Source organism: Cynocephalus volans, chromosome 16, assembly GCF_027409185.1.
Source record: "Cynocephalus volans isolate mCynVol1 chromosome 16, mCynVol1.pri, whole genome shotgun sequence".
Lineage (NCBI taxonomy): Eukaryota > Metazoa > Chordata > Mammalia > Dermoptera > Cynocephalidae > Cynocephalus > Cynocephalus volans.
The window spans coordinates 57,528,369-57,549,204 of NC_084475.1; the positions used below are offsets into that span (position 1 = coordinate 57,528,369).

Consider the following 20,836-nt stretch of genomic DNA (forward strand, 5'->3'; position numbering starts at 1 on the left):
CATACATTGTTGGTAGGAATGAACACGATACAGCTGCTTTGGAAAAAAGCATGGCAGTTCCTCAAAATATTAAACATAGAGTTATCATATGAGCCAGCAATTCCACTCCTAGGTATATATCCAAGAGAAATGAAAACATAATCCAAACAAAAACTTGAGCATGAATATTCATAGTAGCATTATGTATAATAGTCGAAAAGTAAAAAAAAACCCAACAACCCCCCCCCCAACAAAAACCCTCCAAATGTCCATAAACTGGAATGGGTAGATATCCAAATGATGAAATATTATTAGGCCATAAAAAAGAATAAAAGTACTGATATTTGCTACAACACGGATGAACCTTGAAATCATTATTCTAAGTGAAAGAAGCCAACCACAAAAGGTCACGTATTTTATGATTCCATTTATTTGAAATGTCCAGAGTAGGCAAATCTGGAGACAGAGTGTAGATTCGTGGTTGCCTAAGGCTGGGAAGGAGGCTGAGGGAATATGGGAAGTAACTGCTAAATGATGTGGAGTTTCTTTTTGGGGTGATAAAAATGTTCTAAAATTGATTCTGGTTGGTGGTTGCACAAATCTGAATATACTAAAAACCATTGATTTGTACACTTTAAATGGATGAATTGTATGGTGTGCTAATTATATCTCAAGAAAGCTGTTAAAAATGTGAAGGCATATGGTTGCTGAATAGATCCCTTTATATCAGGAAGGCAGAAGCTTTCCCAAAAGCCCACCCAGCAGGCTTCTGTTCTTGTTTCCTTCACCTGAACTCCATGGATCACATTGTTATTCCTAGCTGGATAGCTGGAAGTTGACAAAAGAGAAGTTGAGGTTTGTGGATGGATTGGGTCGGCTAATCAACAATGTCTGCAATAGAGAGGATTCATTATTTTAAAAAGCAAATATCACTTATTACCTCCACATCTACTGTTCCCCCCCATTATAAAACTATTCAGAAAACTTGGAAAAGGTAAGTCAGAAGAGAAAAACATAACAAAACAAAAAAATATTTTCCCGTCACCCAGGAATAGTTACTGTTATATGTTCTTATGTATTCTTCCAACGTATTTCTCCCTGCCTCCTTCCCTCCCTCCCTCCCTCCCTCCCTCCCTCCGTCCCTCCCACAGATCCACTCATCTATTTACTAACAGACTAACAAATGGTATCAATGATATCATAGGGTACAGTTTGAGAGCAAGTCGCTAACATGACGCCTCATCCCTCCCTCATGTTTTAGTGTGTATTTCAATCACTTTCTCCTGCATAACCAGAATGTGACCATCAACATCAGGAAGTCAACACTGATATGTTACTGCCATTCAGACCTTATTAATTTCTCTACTTGTCTCACCTGTGTTCTTTTATAGAAAAAGGGTCTAGTTTAGAATTATGTGTTGCATTTTAGTCATGTTTCTTTAGTTCCCTTCACTGTGGAGGTGTTCGTCAGTCTTTCCTTGACCATCATGATCCTTGCATCCTTGAAGGTTACAGGCCAGTTGTTTGTGGAATGCCCCTTAGTTTTGGTTTGTATGATGTTTCCTAATGATTAGATTCAGCTTTGGCAAGAAAACCACAAAAGTGATGCTTTGTTTTGCCTATGATATACTATCATAGCTTTATTTTTTTTTTTTAAATCACAGTTTTTGAGGATTTTTCCCATTTCTGTTAATATATTTTAGAGAATAATTTTAGTACCTGGCTAATATTTTATCATTTGTTTATTCCATAATTTATCCAATTCACAATAGTATGTTTTCATCATAGGACAAGTAGCAGGAATATCAGTTCAGCTTGGATTTGTAATTGATTTATTGTCCTCTGAATCATCTAAGATTATGAGCAATATCTTTATTCTTTTGGCCAAGTGGAATATTGAAACGGCAATATCTTAGGAAAGTCTAGGAAATAATATGAAAATTCTGATGTGAAAGAAGATATTTCTTATGAGGTAGAACTATGTTTTTTTCTTTTCATACTTTTCTTTTTGTTTTCTCCCTTCCTTCCTCCCTCCCTCCCTTTCTTTCTTTCCTTTTGCTTGAAGAAACTTGCTGAAAGTTTAAACCATTTTAAATGGCAGGACTACGTATTGACAGCAACACTGTCACTTATTTCTTTTTAGCCCCAGGAAAACTGTGTATGGCAATACCAAGTAGGAACTTTTAATAAATTAAGTAGCAACTGTATTGCTTCTCCTGTTATCTTTGTTCTAAAGTTTAAAAAAAAATTCAGTAAGTAATTCATTTTAAAAATTAGGTTCTTATCGATTGAGAGTAAGTTCTGAATTATATGTATACTATCTATCTATCTAGAAGAGAAAATTTACTCTTAAACATGTTGGATATGTAGTAGAGTATTGATTAAGAACTTGGACTCTAGATTTGAATCTGGGCTCCATTGCTTGCTATTCATGTGACACTGGGTAACTTACTTAATCCTTTTTCAGCCTCAATACCCTCATCTGTAAAGCTTGGCTAATAAAACCTCCTAGCTCATAGAGTTATTAGGAATAAATGTAACCTGCTTAGTTCAGACCCTTGTATATGTAAATGTCTTGTAAAGGTTCGTGGTTTTTTCTTTTTCTCGTGCACTGATATCTCAATGGAACTAGCATATTACTTTTTCCCTTTTCATGAGACTGGAACTTCAGTAATGGTGGCTTGAATTCCCTACACAGAAAGTGCTAACGGTGGTTGCCCCTGCTGCCTTCTTAAACTTTGATGATGTATTTATAGGCTGTGGGCAAAGACCCCAGTTTCCATGTTGCCTCTGCAAATACTGAACAGGTGGCAACCTTCTTGCTTTCATTATAGTGTTTACCCACTTGAGATAAATTACCTCTTCTAGGTATCCAAATGGTGTGCCTGCAAGAGATCATTTACCTCAAACAGGGGAGAATGTTACTTTCACTGAAGGTCTGGGTTATCAGTCATTATGGGAATGGACTAAAGAACTCTTTAGATAGCTGAACTTTTTGATATGACTGGTCCAGACTAAAATTCTCAAGATAGAAACAAATGTGCTGATTTGCTTTGAAATATCTCTGAATAAACACAGAAGTAGATGGATATAAGTAGAATGTTAATTCCTTTTGTTATGTATTTCCTAATTGAATCTAAATTATGTAGAATTTAGATGACCCAAATATACCCCAGCTAGTACTACTCAGAACTTTCTCTTACTGTATACTTTAATTAAGTTAACTTTCTAGAGGTCATAGAAACTCTTTCAGGTAAATGCAGAACCTAGGTTGTGTTCAGCTTAACACTGAGGTTTTATACTTCGGAAGTTTAAAGCAGTAAAGATATTAAGAGGGCTGGCTGGTTAGTTCAGTTGAGTAGAGCGTAGTCTTATAACACCAGGGTCATGGGTTTGGATCCCTATACTGGCCAGCTGCCAAAGAAAAAAGAAAACATAGTTGTATTAATAAGCAGTTATTGGTATATATTTTAAAGCGTTAAGGCTTTATTAAATCTTATAATAAAAAGAACTACTCCCAGTGTGGTCCACGGAATAGCATCAACATCAACTGGGCATATGTTTATGTGTTACAAATGCATAATTTTAGACTCCACTGCAGACCTCTTCAGTCAGAATCTGCATTTCAGTATGGTCCTCTGGTGATTCATATGCATGCTAAAGTTCGAGAGGAAGTGACTTAGATTATTTTGTTATTTTGTTATTTATATAACTTCTGTCATATCTAGAATTGAAACAAGTACAATCTAACCAAGTATCATTTTCTAGTGCTTCATCTACTAGTGTTTATTTTGGGGAGCCATGTTTAAGTTATTGAATTTTCTTTTATTTTGTGATTCTCTTTTTTATTATTAGTTTTGCATTTTCTCATATTTTTTCAAACATTTTACTGTGAAAAATTTTAAGCATATAGTAAAATTGAAAGAATTTTACAATGAGCAGATATTTTGTTTTTTAAATTAAAAATTTTTTTGACTATCATAATTTTTAAGAGCAATTTTTGAATGGCTTACTAATTCCTGGAATTGTTCATGACTGTAAAATTTCGGTGTCACAACTTTTAGAATATATTTGTTAATGCAGATATAAAATAATGTGCAAAATAAAAATAATTTTAGCAACCATAGATGAGGCTTGAACACATTTTACAATTTATAGGTAGTTTCTGGGCAACTTCTAAGAGCCGGAAACTTATTTTTAGAAGAGTAAGTTGAATATTCAGATATTGTCTAACAAAGCCACATAGTTATTTTTTCAGTTTTTTGTAAAAGAATAAAAGAAAACATTTTCCCTCAAATTTATACTAAAATAAATATATATACACAAATATATACTTATGTAAAATATATACACACACACACACACACACACACACATATATACATGTATTTAGAAAAAATTTTTACCCCTTTTCTAGAAAAAAATTGTGGCAGCTTACAGGTAATTGTATAAAATGACTATGTAATATCCATTAAAACTTAAGCAAAAGAAGCAAATTCAAACCAGAAATGACAATGAAAAAGCCAACTATGATGGCCTATGAACTTCTGTTCAAATTTGTGCCTGAGAATTCAGTTGGCAATAATGTCATTAAAGAAAAACTAAAACTTGGGAGAAATACAAAAGTTCTTGGGCTAAGATTAGAAAAAGGAACTGTTCTGTAGCTCTTAATGAAAAGGGTTATCACGTGGTAGAATGAAAAATATTCTCAGTAATATCAGACAGAGGACTCTTTGTCCTTTCTTTTTAAGTCTGTTGTATTGGGATATAATTTACATGCAATAAAATGTACTTATTTAACTATAAAATTCGATGAGTTTTTTAAAAATTAATACACTAGAATGTATACAAGAAAATATATAGAATGTTTCCTCTGCCTGTTTTGTGGTCATTCACCTTCAGGGCAACCACTGATTTCTTTTTTGTCTCTTTAGCTTTTTCTGTCCAAGAACTTCATAAATTTCGTAAAAATGGAGTCATAAAGTGCAAAGGAGTTTAGCTGAACTGCACAAGCAGAGGGAATAGTCCCCACAAGGCTGTTCTCACTTTAGGCACAAGTTCAAGTTTGCTCTGGACCACCCTCATTTCAGACCAGCTGGCTATAAATTGGGGGTTCTCACTGACTCCGTCAGGTTAGATGATTTGCTAAAACAACTCATAGCACTCAGGAAAGTGCTATACTGAGAATTAGAAAGATGCATATGGTAAAGTTCTGGGAGGACTCCAAATGCGAAGCTTCTATTATGCTCAGAACAAGGTACCTTCCCAGCACTGATGTACGATAATGTGCATGGAGTATTACCAACCCAGGACAGTCACTGGAGCTTTGGTGTCTAGAATTTTTAACTGAAGCTTCATTATGTATGCATGATTGATTGGATCATGAGCCACTTGTTGAACTCAATCTCTAGCTCCCTTCCCCTCCCTGGAGGTTGGGCTGATATCACCTGGCTCAAAGCTCCAACCCTCTAATCACATGGTTGGTCTTTCTGGCATGACCAGCTCCTATCCCGAATCATCCTGTTAGCATGAAGTGTCAGATGCCTAGTGTGAATTATCTCATTGGTATAAACTATCAGGTGTGGTCCTAGGGGCCTACCAGGAATAACAAAGAGGCTCTAATCACTCCAGAAATTCCAAGGTTTTAGAGATTAACTCCCAGGAGATGGGAAAAAGACCAGACTTTAGGTGAGGCCAAATTTCTTACTACACATATAGTATGCATTCTTTTATGTCTGAATTCTTCTGTTTAGCGTAATGTTTGTGAAATTCATCTGTGTTGCCTGTGACTATAGTTTATCCCTTTTTGTTGCTGAGTAGTATTTCATTCTATGGCTATTCCAAAGTTTGTTTATCCAATACTTATTGATGGGCATTAGGGTTATTTCTGCTTTTGGCTATTATGAATAAAGCCGATGTGAACATTCATATACATGGTTTTTTTGCTGGGCATGTTTTTATTTATCTTGAGTAAACACCTTGGTTTGGAATTGCTCTAAGCCTATGTTTTGTACACGTGTGTTTTGTTTGAAGAAGTGAGCCATGTGAGTATTTGATGGGGAGGTGTGGTAGCTGAGGAAAGGACATTTTAAACAGAGGAAGCTGTGGTGCGAAAACTGACAAAGAAGTGTGCTTGATGTTTTCAGGAATGGTGAGGTGGACTGTGTGGCTGATCCAGAGCAGTAAGGGGAAAAAGGTGGAAGGTGATGTCAGAGAGATAGCAAGTGTGGGGCAAGCAGTTGCACACACATTGTGTAAGTCGTTGTAAACCATGGTAAGAATTTTAGATTTTATTCTGGATGAGACAGGACGCCATTGGAGAGTTTTGAGTGCAGGAGTAGGAGTGACAAGATCTGATTTAACCTTTAGTTAGGAGGCTACTGCAATGTTCTAAGGTGAGGAACAGTAGTAGTTTGGAGTAGCATAGCAGCTTTGGACATGGTTAGTGGTTAGAGTTTAGAAATATTTTGAAGATAGAACTGAGAGGGTTTGCTGATGTATTAAAAGATAGGTATAAAAGAAAGATAGGAATCAAGAATGACTTCCAGGCTTTTGGCTTGGACAACTGGATGAATCGAGTCATGAGTTACTAAAATGGGGAAATTAGAGAAGAAAGAAGTAAGAATAGAAAATCAAGAGTTTGTTTTGGACTTGGTATATCTGACAAATACATTAGACATCTAAATGTCAAGTAGGTGACCGAATATCTGAATTCAGGGGAGAGATCAAGACAGATAAAATTGTGAGTGCCCTTGGTATTAGTGTTATTTAAAGCCATACTACTGGATGAAGTCATGTAGGGTAGTGATTTTAACCCTGGTTGCACATAAGAATCACCTGTAAAGCTTCTTAAAAATAGTGAAATCTGCATTCCACCTCTGAGTTCTGACTAATTGGACTGAGGTGGGACATGACTGGCCTAGGAAGTGAGGATAGCTAGATGAGCTCTGAGGATTGAGTTTTTTGTGGACATTTCAATATTAAGAGGTCAGGAAAATGATGAGGATATAGCTAAGGGTACCAAAGAATAGCCAGTGAGCTAGTGGGTCAACTCTGGTGGCAACTTATGAGCCAAATAAGGAAAGTGTTTCACAAATGAGAGCATAATTAATCATGTGGAATGCTGCTGCTATGGTGAGTATGATGAGCACTGAGGAGTACAGATGTGGCAAGATGGAGATAACTTATGACCATGATGGAATCATTTTGGTGCAGTGGTTGGGACAAAGCCTGACTGCAGTCTGTTAAAGAGAAAATGAAGCATGATCAATAAAATGAGAAATAAAAATGATGATACAGGAGAGAAGGGACAACTGCAGAAGTAGAGTCTTTGAGTTGATAAAAGGGATGGGATTTAGTACCCAAAAGCATGGAGGAAATTTGGCATGAACAGTTCAGGCCTTGTAAAAGGAGGGAAGGCAGAGTGTGTGGGTACAGATGCAGGTAGGTCGGTAGATTTGGTAGTAAGTGTATGTGGAAAATCTTTTCTGCTTTCTGCTATTTTTTACATAAGCAAGACTGAGTTGAAATGGAGGAAGATGAGAGTATATTAGAGATTTAAGGAGAGAGAAGTGAGAAATAGTCATTGAGGAGAGTGAGAGAGTAAGTTCATTAGATATTTAGCTGGAAAAATTTTTATTTTGTTTTACTAACCGCTAACTAAACTTTGATGTTTCCCTTCGTATTAATGGTGATGACAGACCTTGATAATATTAGCAGTATAGTGAGTGACTTTGTTACTAACAGAAATCAGATATTTTTATGTCATAATACAATTGTTGCAGCTATTTCAGATATAGTTTATGCTCATCTTTGCTAATCAGTAATCATGAGACCCATCCCATACATGGCAAGTAATTGTAGTCTTCCTGTGTACAGATGGATGCTGGTGCAGTGTAGCTGGCTAAAAAGGACAACTCTGCACCTAGCAGTTGTTCATCCATCAAAGTGAAGTTCTGTGTTCTTCATGTCTGTGTTACTGTCCGGTTCCCTAAATAGAGCGTTCTTGTTATTTTCTTTGAAACAGCAATCTTTAAGCTGTTTCTATCTTCTATCTTTACAGTATCAAATTTGAACCATGGATTCACAATCCTTTTCTTTCTAATGCAAATTATATTGAATATGTTCACCTAGCCGAAGATGAACTCATTGACTTTAGGACAAAAAACTTACTGCAACAGGTTTTGAATTTAAAAGTTCTGGAGAAGTCTTGTATTTTTTGAGAGAAGACTACTACTACCTTGTAAAGCAAATTATGTAAGCTTTAATTACATTAGTAGCCATATACATTTGTGAATCAGGATTTTCATTATTTTTAAACATAAAAATGATAATTTGTTGTCCAACATGACGTGTATGGTGCCTTGTTGAAAACCACTCCATAGTTCAATGTTCTTATTTTATCTAAGCAACAGCTTTCATCATGTTATGTCTTTAAAAAAATTAACTATAACATCTATATTTTGAATGTGTTGTCTTACATTTAATGGGTTAATTTCAGAATACTTGAAACTGAGTAATTTATAAAGAAATAAATTTATTCCTTATAGTTTCAGAGGCTGGGAAGTCCAAAGTCTGGGGTACACATTCAGCAAGGGCCTTGTTGGTGGGTAGTGACTTCACAGCAACACAGGGTGTCACATGGCAGATAGCTTGAGGGAGAGCCAACCTAATCACCCACTCTTTATAAAACCATCAGAACCATGCCCATTACTCCATGAATAGATCAATCCATTCACAAGGGTACAGTCCTCACAAGTTTCTAATACATGAAATTTTGGGGGACACTTTCAACCCATATCAATAATCAAATGAAATATTTTGATAACCATATTTCAGTCAAAGTCGCTTCCTTTGTAATCCTACATATTTTGGTTTATGGATTTAAAATGATTATTCTGAGAAGGGAGTATGCTGTATTCTGAATAGGCTCAGGTGTCCATAGAACAAAAATGATTAAGAACCTATGCTTGATATGACCATTCCCCCAAATATCATTTGTCTAAGTCAAGATATGTTTTTGATATAAGATAAGTACTATTTTGGCACAATTATACTTATTATTTATTGTTATAAATAATACTGATGGAAATGAGAGCTATTGACTCTTAGTCAGTGTTAAAAGTCCCTTGTCAACATTGCCTAACATAGTGCCTTTATACATTTGAGCTAGTCTATAGCTAGTTGTTTAATGAATGAATGGGGAAGGCAGTGAACAGTACTTTTAAAAATAGTTTTGTTATTTCTGTAAAAGTGCTTATGCTCAGTGTAAAACCTTCACACAGTTCAGAAACCAGCACAGAAGAAGTAAAAATTACCCAAAGGGTCATCTCCAACCAATCTTAACATTTTGATGATTTCTATAAATCTCCCATACATGTGTATAAACATATACACATACAGACACACATAGTTTTACATGAGGGAACCATAGTGTCATGCCTTATGTAATTGTTTTTTTCTACTCAGTGGATAAGGAGTGTATTTTCATGTCAATAAAATAGATCTAAATCATTAATTATATTTCATTATATATTACTGCATGGCATATATGTACTATAATTTACTCAGTGAATCTCCTATTGATTGATATTGATTTCCATTTTTTCACTATTTTAAGCAATATTGTCATAAACCATGCTATAGTTAAATGTTTGTTCATAAAATCATTTTACACTGTGCAATTATTTCCTTGGCTAAAATTCATAAGGAATGGAATTGAGTGTTTTACAGTTGGAATGTATTGCTGGTTTGCCTTTCATAAGAGTCGGTTTACGTTACACTCTGATGAACAGTATTGAGAGTTCTGTTTTTCCCATAACACCTTTGGCACACAAAGTTTGACAGTCTTTTTCATCTTTATCAATGTGAAAGGCAAAAGACTATATTATCACTTATTTCCATTCTTTGGTTGTGTATCTTTCCATTAGTTTTAAGCCCATTCATATTTATTTTTATAAATTATCTTGTTATGTTCATATTTGGGGTGTGTGCTTGTTTCTTACGGAATTATAAAAACTCCATGTGCATCACATATATTAACACTTTGCTATATATAATGTAAGTAATTTTTCCAGTTTGTATTTTAATTTTATGATATATTTATATAGTTTAAATTATTATTTATTTATGGATGTTCTTTTTTAGGGTTTTTCTCATGGTGATTTTCTTAGAAAGGCTAGTCTTACCTCAAGGTTGTATTCTACTCTAGTACTTTTAATTCTTATATTAAATCTTGAGTTTATCAAGAATTATTTTTGGTATAAGTAGTGAGTAAATGACTAAGCTTTATTTGTGTCCAGATGACCAGCTAGCAGCAGTATTTTTAATTCACTAACTCATCTTTTCCCTTATTAAGATATGGCATTTATCATATATTAAATTATTGAAAGTACTTGGATCTATTTCCTATCTCTCCAGTCTACTCCATTAGTCTCTCTATCTCTTCCAGTAACAGTATCATACCGCTCTTTTAATGAACGTATATCTTTATGTTTTAAAATAAGACAAATTCTTTCATTACCTTTTTTTCCTCCCCAGTTTTCTGGGCTGTTCTCACAGTGGTTTTCAGAACATCACTTTGATGCAGACATCTTATTGTAATAATTGGCTCAAGTTTGAAAACTGATGTCCACATGCATATTTCTCAGATTATTAGCAGTTTGGAGACACGAGTAATTTTTGCTCAGAGGAAATACTTTAAGATTGTGATGTGTTGGGGTCACTTGAAAGGAGTTGCATACAAATAAGGGATTATAGTGAAAAATGTTCCTGGGAAATAAGCAGGAACCAGGTCTGTAGGTCTTCTGAGCAGTGTTTTAAGAAGTTGAAGTTTATTCATAGATCTGGAGAGTCCTTGAGGCTTAAAAGCAGGGGGGTGTTGCATAAGATCCTATTTGTGTGTTACAAGCCATTCTACCTTCAGTGTGGAGGATGGGTTGAAAAGGGGAAAGACTGGAGACGAGTAGGGAGACTCTTGCAATAGTATAGGTAAGATATGGCCATGATCACAGAGAAAATGCAATAGATTGGAGAAATATTAAGGACAGGGTGTTGGGGAGATGGCAAGGGAGATGGAGATGTCAAGGATGGCAAAATGAAACCAAGCATGTAGCACTGAGTTGGAATTTAATGCAGTTAACAATATTCATTATTAATATTACTAATATTATTATTAACATTACTCATTGTTATTTACCATTCATTGTTATTAATATTGTTGCACTCATTACTGACATTGTTGTTAGCACTACTTATTAATACCTTTTTTGGTTAAAGGAGTGTTTCTTAATCTTTCTGAATATGAGGACTCTATTTTAATAAGAAAAGATATGTAAACTGCTCTGTTTCCACCTGATAGTTGTAGTTTTGGTAGCAGTTTTCTTCTGTAATGTTTTCAAAGGACTTTTAATTTCAGTATGTACAACATCATGAGCATTTATTATTCATGCATATATTTTGTTAGGGCTAAATAAAGATCAAATGGCAATGGTTACTGCAGTTAAAAGTGGTGGAACTCTTGCAATAACTTTCATCCCATGCCCCTGCAGCCCACTGGTTTAGAACCACTGGCTGAAACAATTCTTTATGAATTTTTTTGAAGATTTTAAACCTAGATACATAATTTTGCTCCTTCTATTGGAAAAAGTAATTTCAGAATACAGGGTCTGCTTCTTTCATGGCAGATATGTGTTATTAAATAGGGGAAAAGTAATTAACGAATGCATTTAACATAAACAAAATTTGTTTAATGTAATCAGCCAAAAATTTAAAGTCTAGACAAGTAGACATGAGGAATTTTTGTGACCTTTCCTTTCTTATTTCTATATTATTATACAAATAATTTTACAACTATGTCACCAGGGGATTTTTTCCTTCATTTATATTATATAGAATTAATTGCACTCTGTATAATGTGAACTGTATTGTAAAAACACTTCTTATTAAAAAATAAATTATTTGGTGCTCTTACTGTAATTCATTGAGAGTCAGCAGTCAGGAACTTAGAGTGTATGTCTCTTTCACACTTCTTAAAAATTCAGAAGAATGCCTTGTATAATTATATTGTCATTTAATTTCACCTTTCAGAGTGGTCAGTGTCTACATAATCACATATCTGTGCTATAATAAAAAACTATTCATGAAAATTTAATTGTAGTCGATTTTTTGCTTTTAAAGGCTATCTATGAAAATTTTATTACTTTCATATTCCTGAAAATTTTCTAAAACAATGAAATGTAATGTTTATTTAAAGACATTAACTTTTGATATAGCATAAAAATTAATATTAATTAATTTCTCTTGGTATTATTGAATGCTTTCTTGTGTTCAGTATTGCTGCAGCTGCTACGTAAGTAAAAAGAAATATAATTAATCCAACAAACATATAAAAAATACCCAATGTAATAGGCTGGCACAAAGAAAATAAAAGAGTTTATCAAGATAAACAAAAAGACACAGTTAAAGAATTGCAAATTAGTTGGGAAAACAGGGAATATATATATTAAGTATTGAAATGACGTATTGTATTGAATGTTTTGGACAAAAGAAATTGTGCTCTATGTTCATTCATTCAGCAGTGACCTATTTAATGCGTACTGTAGTTTAGAAATTCCTTTAACTCAGTGTTCTGCATTATATGTTGGTTACTATATAAAGCTACAAAATTCTTTTTCACTCACTATGTATTTAAGGAGTATGATTATTAAACAAAAGGACTGTATATTTTGATTATACTTTGGATGTCTTTTGTCCATGGGATTCTCAGAGAGTATCTTCATAGGGAGTGGCATATATAAGTTAAATTTATATTACCTTATATTGTGAGCACTCTCCAAAAAGTTCATGGAAATATTCATATTATCTTTTAATTCCACTTTTCCATGAACTTTTTGAAGTGCCATTACATATTGTATTCTTAGAAGTTGATGCATCAATAACTGATAGAAATAAATTTTACATGGAGGATATTATGCTTTTATCCAATTAATAATTTCTATTTTATGTATAACACCTACTGCTACGTAAATTTAAAACTTTATCTTTCTTTTATACATTGAGGAATGAAAGAAATAGAATAAAGCTCAAATTTTAGAACACAGGGTCTCTATGAGACAGTTCTTTATGCCATGGAAAAACACCGATTAATTACCTTCTCAATCAATGTTGCTCTTTAGTGTTGAACCATACGTGTTCTTACAATTATAAAACATTTTTTAATTGGGTAAAACTGGCTCAATTTGCTTCTTGTGTTTATGATGTAAAGACAAGATTTTAAATTCCAACAGTAAAGGCTTTTGAAATATTGAATGTTATACTACTGGATTTAAATAATCTATCCATGCTTGTCATTTTACACAGATAGTATCATAAGACAAGTAATGACAGATTAAGACCTGCCTAGCAGAGGGAAAACTAAAATTACATGACATAAACCTATTAACTATTATCTGCAATACCAATTAGTAGAGAGAACACTGACAATTTTATTTATCAACATTAAACACAATTATTAATTACAGGCCTGATGAATCTAACAGTAAAGCAGGCCATGTGGATATGCTGGGACCTTAGGTCCATTATATGAGAGGAATGATTACCAAAGTCCTGTGGGGAAATAAGTAATTGTAGTTGTAAAATTTTAATTGCCGTGGAATAAGACAAATTATATTTTCTTGTCTGAAAATATAAATAGTATGGCATTAAGGTAATAAGCTTTGGTAGCTGTAAATAGAAAATGGATTTATGTTAGGTTTTAAAGCAAAGAAAAGAGTGATGAATTTTTAGGGTTATAGTGGTCTGTGTAAATGGCATACTGTAAATAGATGCAGATTTTCTTTAGAAATATTGTTTACTAGGTGAGCTATTTTCTGCATTCCTTTTTCCATAATGAAAATTAATATGGGAGGGGACTTTTGAATGAATTACTGCAGGTGAATGGGAATTATATAATTTAAAAAAGTATTTTCATCATATGATCAACAGTATTGTGAAATGAACAAGAGATAATTCACATTTTTTGCACCTTTTTTTTTCTTTGAAGATCCAAATTCCAGAATTTGTGGACATTTACTCATAGGTGCTGCCAAGAATTCTTTTGCAAAACTCATGGATAAAATTAGTCTGGCAATGGAGAGTATACCTCTGCACAGTAGCAGGAGTATAGCATATGTAGAAAAAGATTCCCTGGTTCAGAGACTGGCCCGGGGACTTCATAAAGTAAACACAATGGCCCTGAAATATGGTTTGCGTGGCCATGTGCCAATTATGGTATGTACACAATTTCATTTCATAGTGACCTTAGGATTTAATTTTGAATCAGCCTTATTCATAGTTTAAATTAGTTGTAAATGAATGTATCTAGATTTTCTTTAGATTTCATGCAGACTTTTAATACAGTAAATGAAAACTCTTCTGAATAAGTGTCCAAAATATCAAAATACCAAAGTATTAGTTCTAAATTTACTGTTCTTTATAAGTGTACTGCAACCGAACCGTATGAGACATAAACAACTGCCAATTCTATTTTCTAGCCATCTAGATTATTTCTTTTCTTCAGGTGTTCATTTTATTTAAGCCAAATTATTGGTCACATAAAAATAAAGGTTTCACCTTTAAGTTTCAGTAATACCTACTATTTTTTGGTATAATGTGAAAAAATGGTCATTGCTAATGATTTATTAGTAAATCTGTGGTTACTGTTGTAAAGTTGCTCTTGTTTAACAACAGAAAAGTACAGCGTTGTTACAGAAGCATATATTTGGATTTACACAAAGACTGCATGCAGCAGAAGTGGAGCGCCGCTCGTTGCGCCTAGAAGTCACAGAATTCAAACGAAGTGTGAATGAAATGAAAAAGGAGCTTGACAAAGCTCAAGGTCTCCAAATGCAATTAAATGAATTTAAGCAGTCTGTAAGTATGTGCGATTTAGAAAACTATGGTTTTGGTGATATCTATCTTTCTATCTGTCTTTTTTCTTAACATTTATTATGCTTGTTTTTTCAAAATAATTCAAAGTCCCATTAATAGGAATTATTTTTTTCTTTAGAAAAAAGGAGTTTTTCCCCTTCTAAAATGCCTCCAATGGAGGAGCCTCATGTTTCTCTCTTCTCTTCTTACGTTGAATATTTTTGAGTAAATTAGATGATTTAGTATGAAATCGAGTTGCTTTTCCAAAGAAATGTTCAATTTGTTTAACTTCCATTAAGGGCTTGTTTGTATTATTTTAAAAAGCAGAAAATATCTGAAAAAGAAAGGCTATGTGCCAAGTGACATTTGATCAAGTTCAAAATGTGTAAATGTGTGAAGCGCAGTAGAATGCAGATATTCACATATTCTGTTTGCAGTTGGCTTAGTTTTTAATGTGGGTTTAGGAAAATAGAGTTAAGAGATTACCCTGAAATTTAAAAACTATGTACAACTGATGACAGCTAATGTACATATGAATACAAAATTTGTTTCTTAAACCTAGCAACAAGCTGCTTTTAGTACCTCCTTCTTTGGCAGACCCAACTTCAGAGTAAGTGCACTGTTAAGTGTATGTTTTGATTAATTTGGAATTTACATTTTTAACATTTGTGGTAAGAGGCAGTGGCAAATTAGTTGTTTAGTTGTTAATCCTATGATCATGTAAATTGCTACTGTTAATAATTATTTCAAGTAGATATACCTTCAAGGGGCAAAGAGTTCCTATGAATTAGGCAGGTCAAGTAATCATGAATTACTTGTCAGGTCATATTTCCCCCCCCCCCCCCCCCCCAGTGAATTTCCCTCAGAAAGGGAAATAAGAGTAAAAGACAATTGCTTCAGAAAGGTAGCAGGCAAGGTACCTGGTGCCAAAATAAAACTGAGTGCTAAAATATGATAATATAGAAGGACTCATGTAATAAATTTATTCTCAAACATAGTTCCAGCAAAAGTCTTTCACTTCATGCTTACTGTTGTTGACCCATGAGGAAACTTGTAACTATGCACATTATATTTTTGTCTTATTTGCCGGAAAACTCAGAAATAAAGTCTGCATTCAACTGCAATAATTTATGCATTCCAGATGCCAAGAATCAATAGGATTTTTGTTCTATTTTTCCCTCCTAGATTAAAAATTTTTTTTTAGTGTTTAAGTAGCCTGCATGGTTCCTTTAATTTTCCACATATATTTCTGAGGTTATGTACTTTTTGTGAAACATTCCTCTTCTTTGTACTTCAAGATTAAAATGTCTCTTATTGTTTGTTGTAACTAATTTTCATTTGTTTAAATGATTTGAACAGGAGGTAATACGAGCATGTGTTACCCTGAATTCCACACCCTTTAAGGGATGGCCCCTGTCTAGAACTGTCATTAATTATTATAGAGCAGAGTGCTCTGCCCTCCAAAGCAGTTATGGTATTATAAAAACTGTGTTGTATATTATGTTGTACAGTTTTGTTGGCAGGTGTTTATATATGAATATTCTTTTATTCAACAAATATCTATTGAGCATCTTCTGAGTGCCAGGCACTCTTCCATGTGTTGGGTTAAAAAGCTAAATAAGGTCTCTGCTCAGTGAAGCTATGTTTTTACGTGTGTGGTTGGTTGGCAGGGCATGGGCAGGCAGTAAAAAAGTGATATGAGTTTAGATAATGACAAAATACTTGTGAAGAAAAAACAGGATAGTATCGTAGTGTGAGTGGTGGTGGGAGTGAGGGAAGAATAGTCTGGTAAGGACTCACCAGGGAGAGAACATTTGACCAGAGAGACCTGAAGGATAACATATGCTGAACATAGACTTTTAGGTAATCATTTAAAAGCCTTTTTAACCTTGTTAAAAGCTTTAATTCCCACTATCATAGTCTTTATAAAAAGTGCCCATGTATGAGGATTTAAACTGAGTGTTATGGATTTATTTAATTTTCTAAGATTTTATTTGACCAAAAATGATAATTTTGGAATTTTGGCTGTTGTACTTTAAAAACCAGAGTGATATTTTTATATTGACTTATGAAATTAAGAAAAACAAATTGTATTTTTTGTCATGTTTCAGACATTTAGAAGTGTTTGCATTGTATTCTTTATGTTAGCAAATATGGTTCAGAAGATTAAATGCTACAGCACTGCAAATGCTACAGCAACGCAGTTAGCTGTAACCAATTTTTCCTCCCTTTTTTAAAGAAATTGATCACCCATGAGAAGTTTGAAAGTGCATGTGAAGAACTAAATAATGCATTACTTCGGGAACAGCAGGCACAAATGCTATTGAATGAACAGGCACAACAACTACAGGAGTTGAATTACAGACTTGAATTGCACTCCAGCGAGGAAGCTGACAAAAACCAGACTCTTGGAGAAGCAGTTAAGGTAGGAGAACGGCCCTTCCATAATGGATTATTTCCTCATTGTGTGGCTCTGAGAGGGAATCATGCATATCTCCCAAATAGGGAATAGATCCCAAGATGTGAAATTTTATTCTATAAGACCTTATGAGGGTGGAATGAAACATGGTTCTAAGATGTCAATTACAAACATGCAGCCACATGTATTGAAAATGTAAAAGTAGGCTTTATTTACTGGTTGAAAACAAAGTGAAGACTTTTCCAGTAATAATTTTCTTTTCTGTTTCTTCTGTCTTCCTCATTTCTTCCTCTCTTTAGTTCTTTTCCTTTTCTTATTTTGTGCCTTCTGGACTTTGGAGATTCTACCTATCTTTTGGAATTCTGGAAGGTTTTGGGTCTTGGTCTCTCTAATTCTTATAGAAGTGCATGTTTGGAGAGTAGGGAAGTTTGGTTAGGAAGAGTTGTTCTCCCTGTCATATATTTGTGGCAAAGATATTTAGAAAGGAAAAGAGTTATAATCTATTAATTGTCATTTAGAAAATTTCATTAATGGATTTAGGACTATAATATTTTTTGGAAATGTTGGATATAAAGTATAATAGAATTCTAGTTTTTGACTATAATAATCCTTGTGGATTTTTCACTAGTAAGGTTATACACACTGGAATGAAACTAAATCCACGAAAACCAAAATGATATAACATAACCTCTATATCAGGTACCATACTTAATACAGTTAATCAACTCAGAGTTGGTGTATGATTTATTATATAAATAATATATATTTATTCTGATATCAAAATAATACTATTGCTACTCATAATAAAATGGTGAAAACTTATTGAGAACTTCCTTTTTGCCAGGTGCTATGCTAAATACTTTATAAACAGTTATCTCATATAATCCTCACACAAACTCTATGGGATTATTTGCATTTAGTAGATGAGAAAACTGCAATTCAGAAAAGTTACATAACTTGCACAGCATTAGTAAGTGATAGATCTAGGGAGTCAGATTTCATATCTCTCTTCCTAACTGCCACATTATGTGTCATATTGATTGACAGAATGCATGTGTTAGGCTCTGTGCTACAAACTGTCTCTCGTGAATTATCTTATTTCATTCTTAAACATACCCTGGAGGTAGGTACTATTCTTATTATTTCCATTGTTTTTTGAGGAAATTGAGGGTTCAGTTGACTTGCCCAGGGTCTGCTGGCCTGTAAATATTGAAACTGGGATTTAGTTTTTAGAAAAATTAGAAAATATTGAAACTTAAAAGAAGAAAATAAATGAATTTAAAGAAGAATATGTAGGTGACCTTAAAGAAGAAGAAAAAAACTCCTAGGATACTATTAACATTTTGGAGTATATTTTCCCAGCTATATGTATTAAGTTGAATTATTCGAAACTGCTATTTTTATAAAACAGAAAACAGAAAAATGCAAGCAATTTCAAATGGTTCAACCTAATATACATAATTTTTCTTACATAAGTGAGAACATACTTATATACTGTTTTGTAATTTATTTATATCACAGCAACAGTGAGCATCTTATTTACCACCTGATATGATTCTGTGATATCAATCTTTTTTCACTTTTTTTTTACACAAGTAATATATACTCATTGTGGAAATATAAGAAAATATAAAGAAAAATGAAAGTTAAAATTATTCCAAATCTTATCACCAGCTATACCTACCATTAAAATTTTGATATACATTATTTCTGACTTTATATTTTACAAATATAGAAATATAATGGACTGGAGGTTAATAAAAATACATTCATGCTATGATGCATATTGCTTTTTATTTACGTTTTTTAAAAAATTTTTATTTTGTCGATATACAATGTGGTTGATTATTGTGGCCCATTACCAAAATCTCCCTCCCTCCTCCCTCTCCCCCCTCCCTCCCAACAATGTCCTTTCTGTTTGCTTGTTGTATCAACTTCAAGGAATTGTAATTGGTATGTCTTCTTCCCCCCGCCCCCCCCCCCGTTTTTCTTTTGTGTGTGAATTTACTTATTTTTAGCTCCCACCAATAAGTGAGAACATGTGGTATTTCTCTTTCTGTGCCTGACTTGTTTCACTTAGTATAATTCTCTCTAGGTCTATCCATGTCATTGCAAATGGAAGTATTTCATTCTTTTTTATAGCTGAGTAGTATTCCATTGTGTAAATATACCACATTTTCTGTATCCATTCATCCGATGATGGACATTTGGGCTGGTTCCGACTCTTGGCTATTGTAAAGAGTGCTGTGATGAACACTGGGGAACAGATATACCTTCGATGTGATTGCCATTCCTCTGGGTATATTCCCAGCAGTTGGATAGCTGGGTCATATGGTAGATCTATCTGCAATTGTTTGAGGAACCTCCATACCATTTTCCATAGAGGCTGCACCATTTTGCAGTCCCACCAACAATGTATGAGAGTTCCTTTTTCTCCACAGCCTCGCCAGCATTTATCGTTCATAGTCTTTTGGATTTTATTCATCCTAACTAGGGTGAGATGGTATCTCAGTGTGGTTTTGATTTGCATTTCCCAGATGCTGAGTGATGTTGAGCATTTTTTCATATATCTGTTGGCCATTTGTATATCTTCCTTAGAGAAATGCCTACTTAGCTCTTTTGCCCATTTTTTAATTGCGTTGCTTGTTTTTTTCTTGTAAAGTTGTTTGAGTTCCTTGTATATTCTGGATATTAATCCTTTGTCAGATGTATATTTTGCAAATATTTTCTCCCACTCTGTTGGTTGTCTTTTAACTCTGTTAATTGCTTCTTAAATTTCCACTCTTTTAGTAATTTTGAAATTAACCATACATTATGATTAACTATAGTCATCTTGCTTTACAGTAGATCACCAGAACTTATTCCTCTTGTCTATACCCTTTAACCAACATTTCCCCTCCCCCACCCCAGCTTCTGGTAAGCCCCTGAATGTGTATAACTTATTAATTTATTATTGTAGATTTAGATTCATTTCAACTTCTCTTTTCCTTTCCCCTCCTCCTCCTCCTTTTCGTATAAGTAATTCTAAGATGAACAGACCTGTAGCTAAATTTTTATACACATATCTGGGATTATTTCATCAGGATAAATTCCTAGATGAGGAATTACTAGGTCAAAAGCCACATTTTAAAGTGTATATATTATTAATTGGCTTACAGCAAGTTTTTACCAATTATATTCTCTCTTAAGATATATGAGAATTGCACTTTGTGCCCAACCTGGCTGTTACTATTTTCAAACTTTTTGCCAATTAAATAGATTTGTCATTGTTACTTTGTCTTTCTTTATTAGTTAAATTGAACATTTTTATAAGTATATTGGTCATTAAACAACATTTTTATGCTTTATGTCTGTTAATAGATAATATAATTAACTATGTTTTGGAAAAGCATCTAACTGTGTTATATTGGATCCTTTTCTTTTTGTAATAGTTTATAGTTTGTGTTTAAGTATAATATCTTCCAGCAGATAAAGAGCTGTTCTTATTAATTTCTTTAAAGTGCCAATAGATTAAATATTGTTGTTAGGAGT

General features: G+C 33.6%; 1 protein-coding gene across 1 annotated transcript in view; it reads left to right on the plus strand.

Moving 5' to 3' along the window:
* CCDC171 (coiled-coil domain containing 171) overlaps nt 1-20,836 on the plus strand; it is a 338,249-nt gene that overhangs the window by 164,862 nt on the left and 152,551 nt on the right. Inside the window, exons 19-21 of the mRNA XM_063080963.1 lie at nt 14,021-14,247; nt 14,707-14,889; nt 17,126-17,311. Of these exons, the coding sequence (XP_062937033.1) occupies nt 14,021-14,247; nt 14,707-14,889; nt 17,126-17,311 (596 nt within the window). The remainder of the gene's footprint in view (nt 1-14,020; nt 14,248-14,706; nt 14,890-17,125; nt 17,312-20,836) is intronic.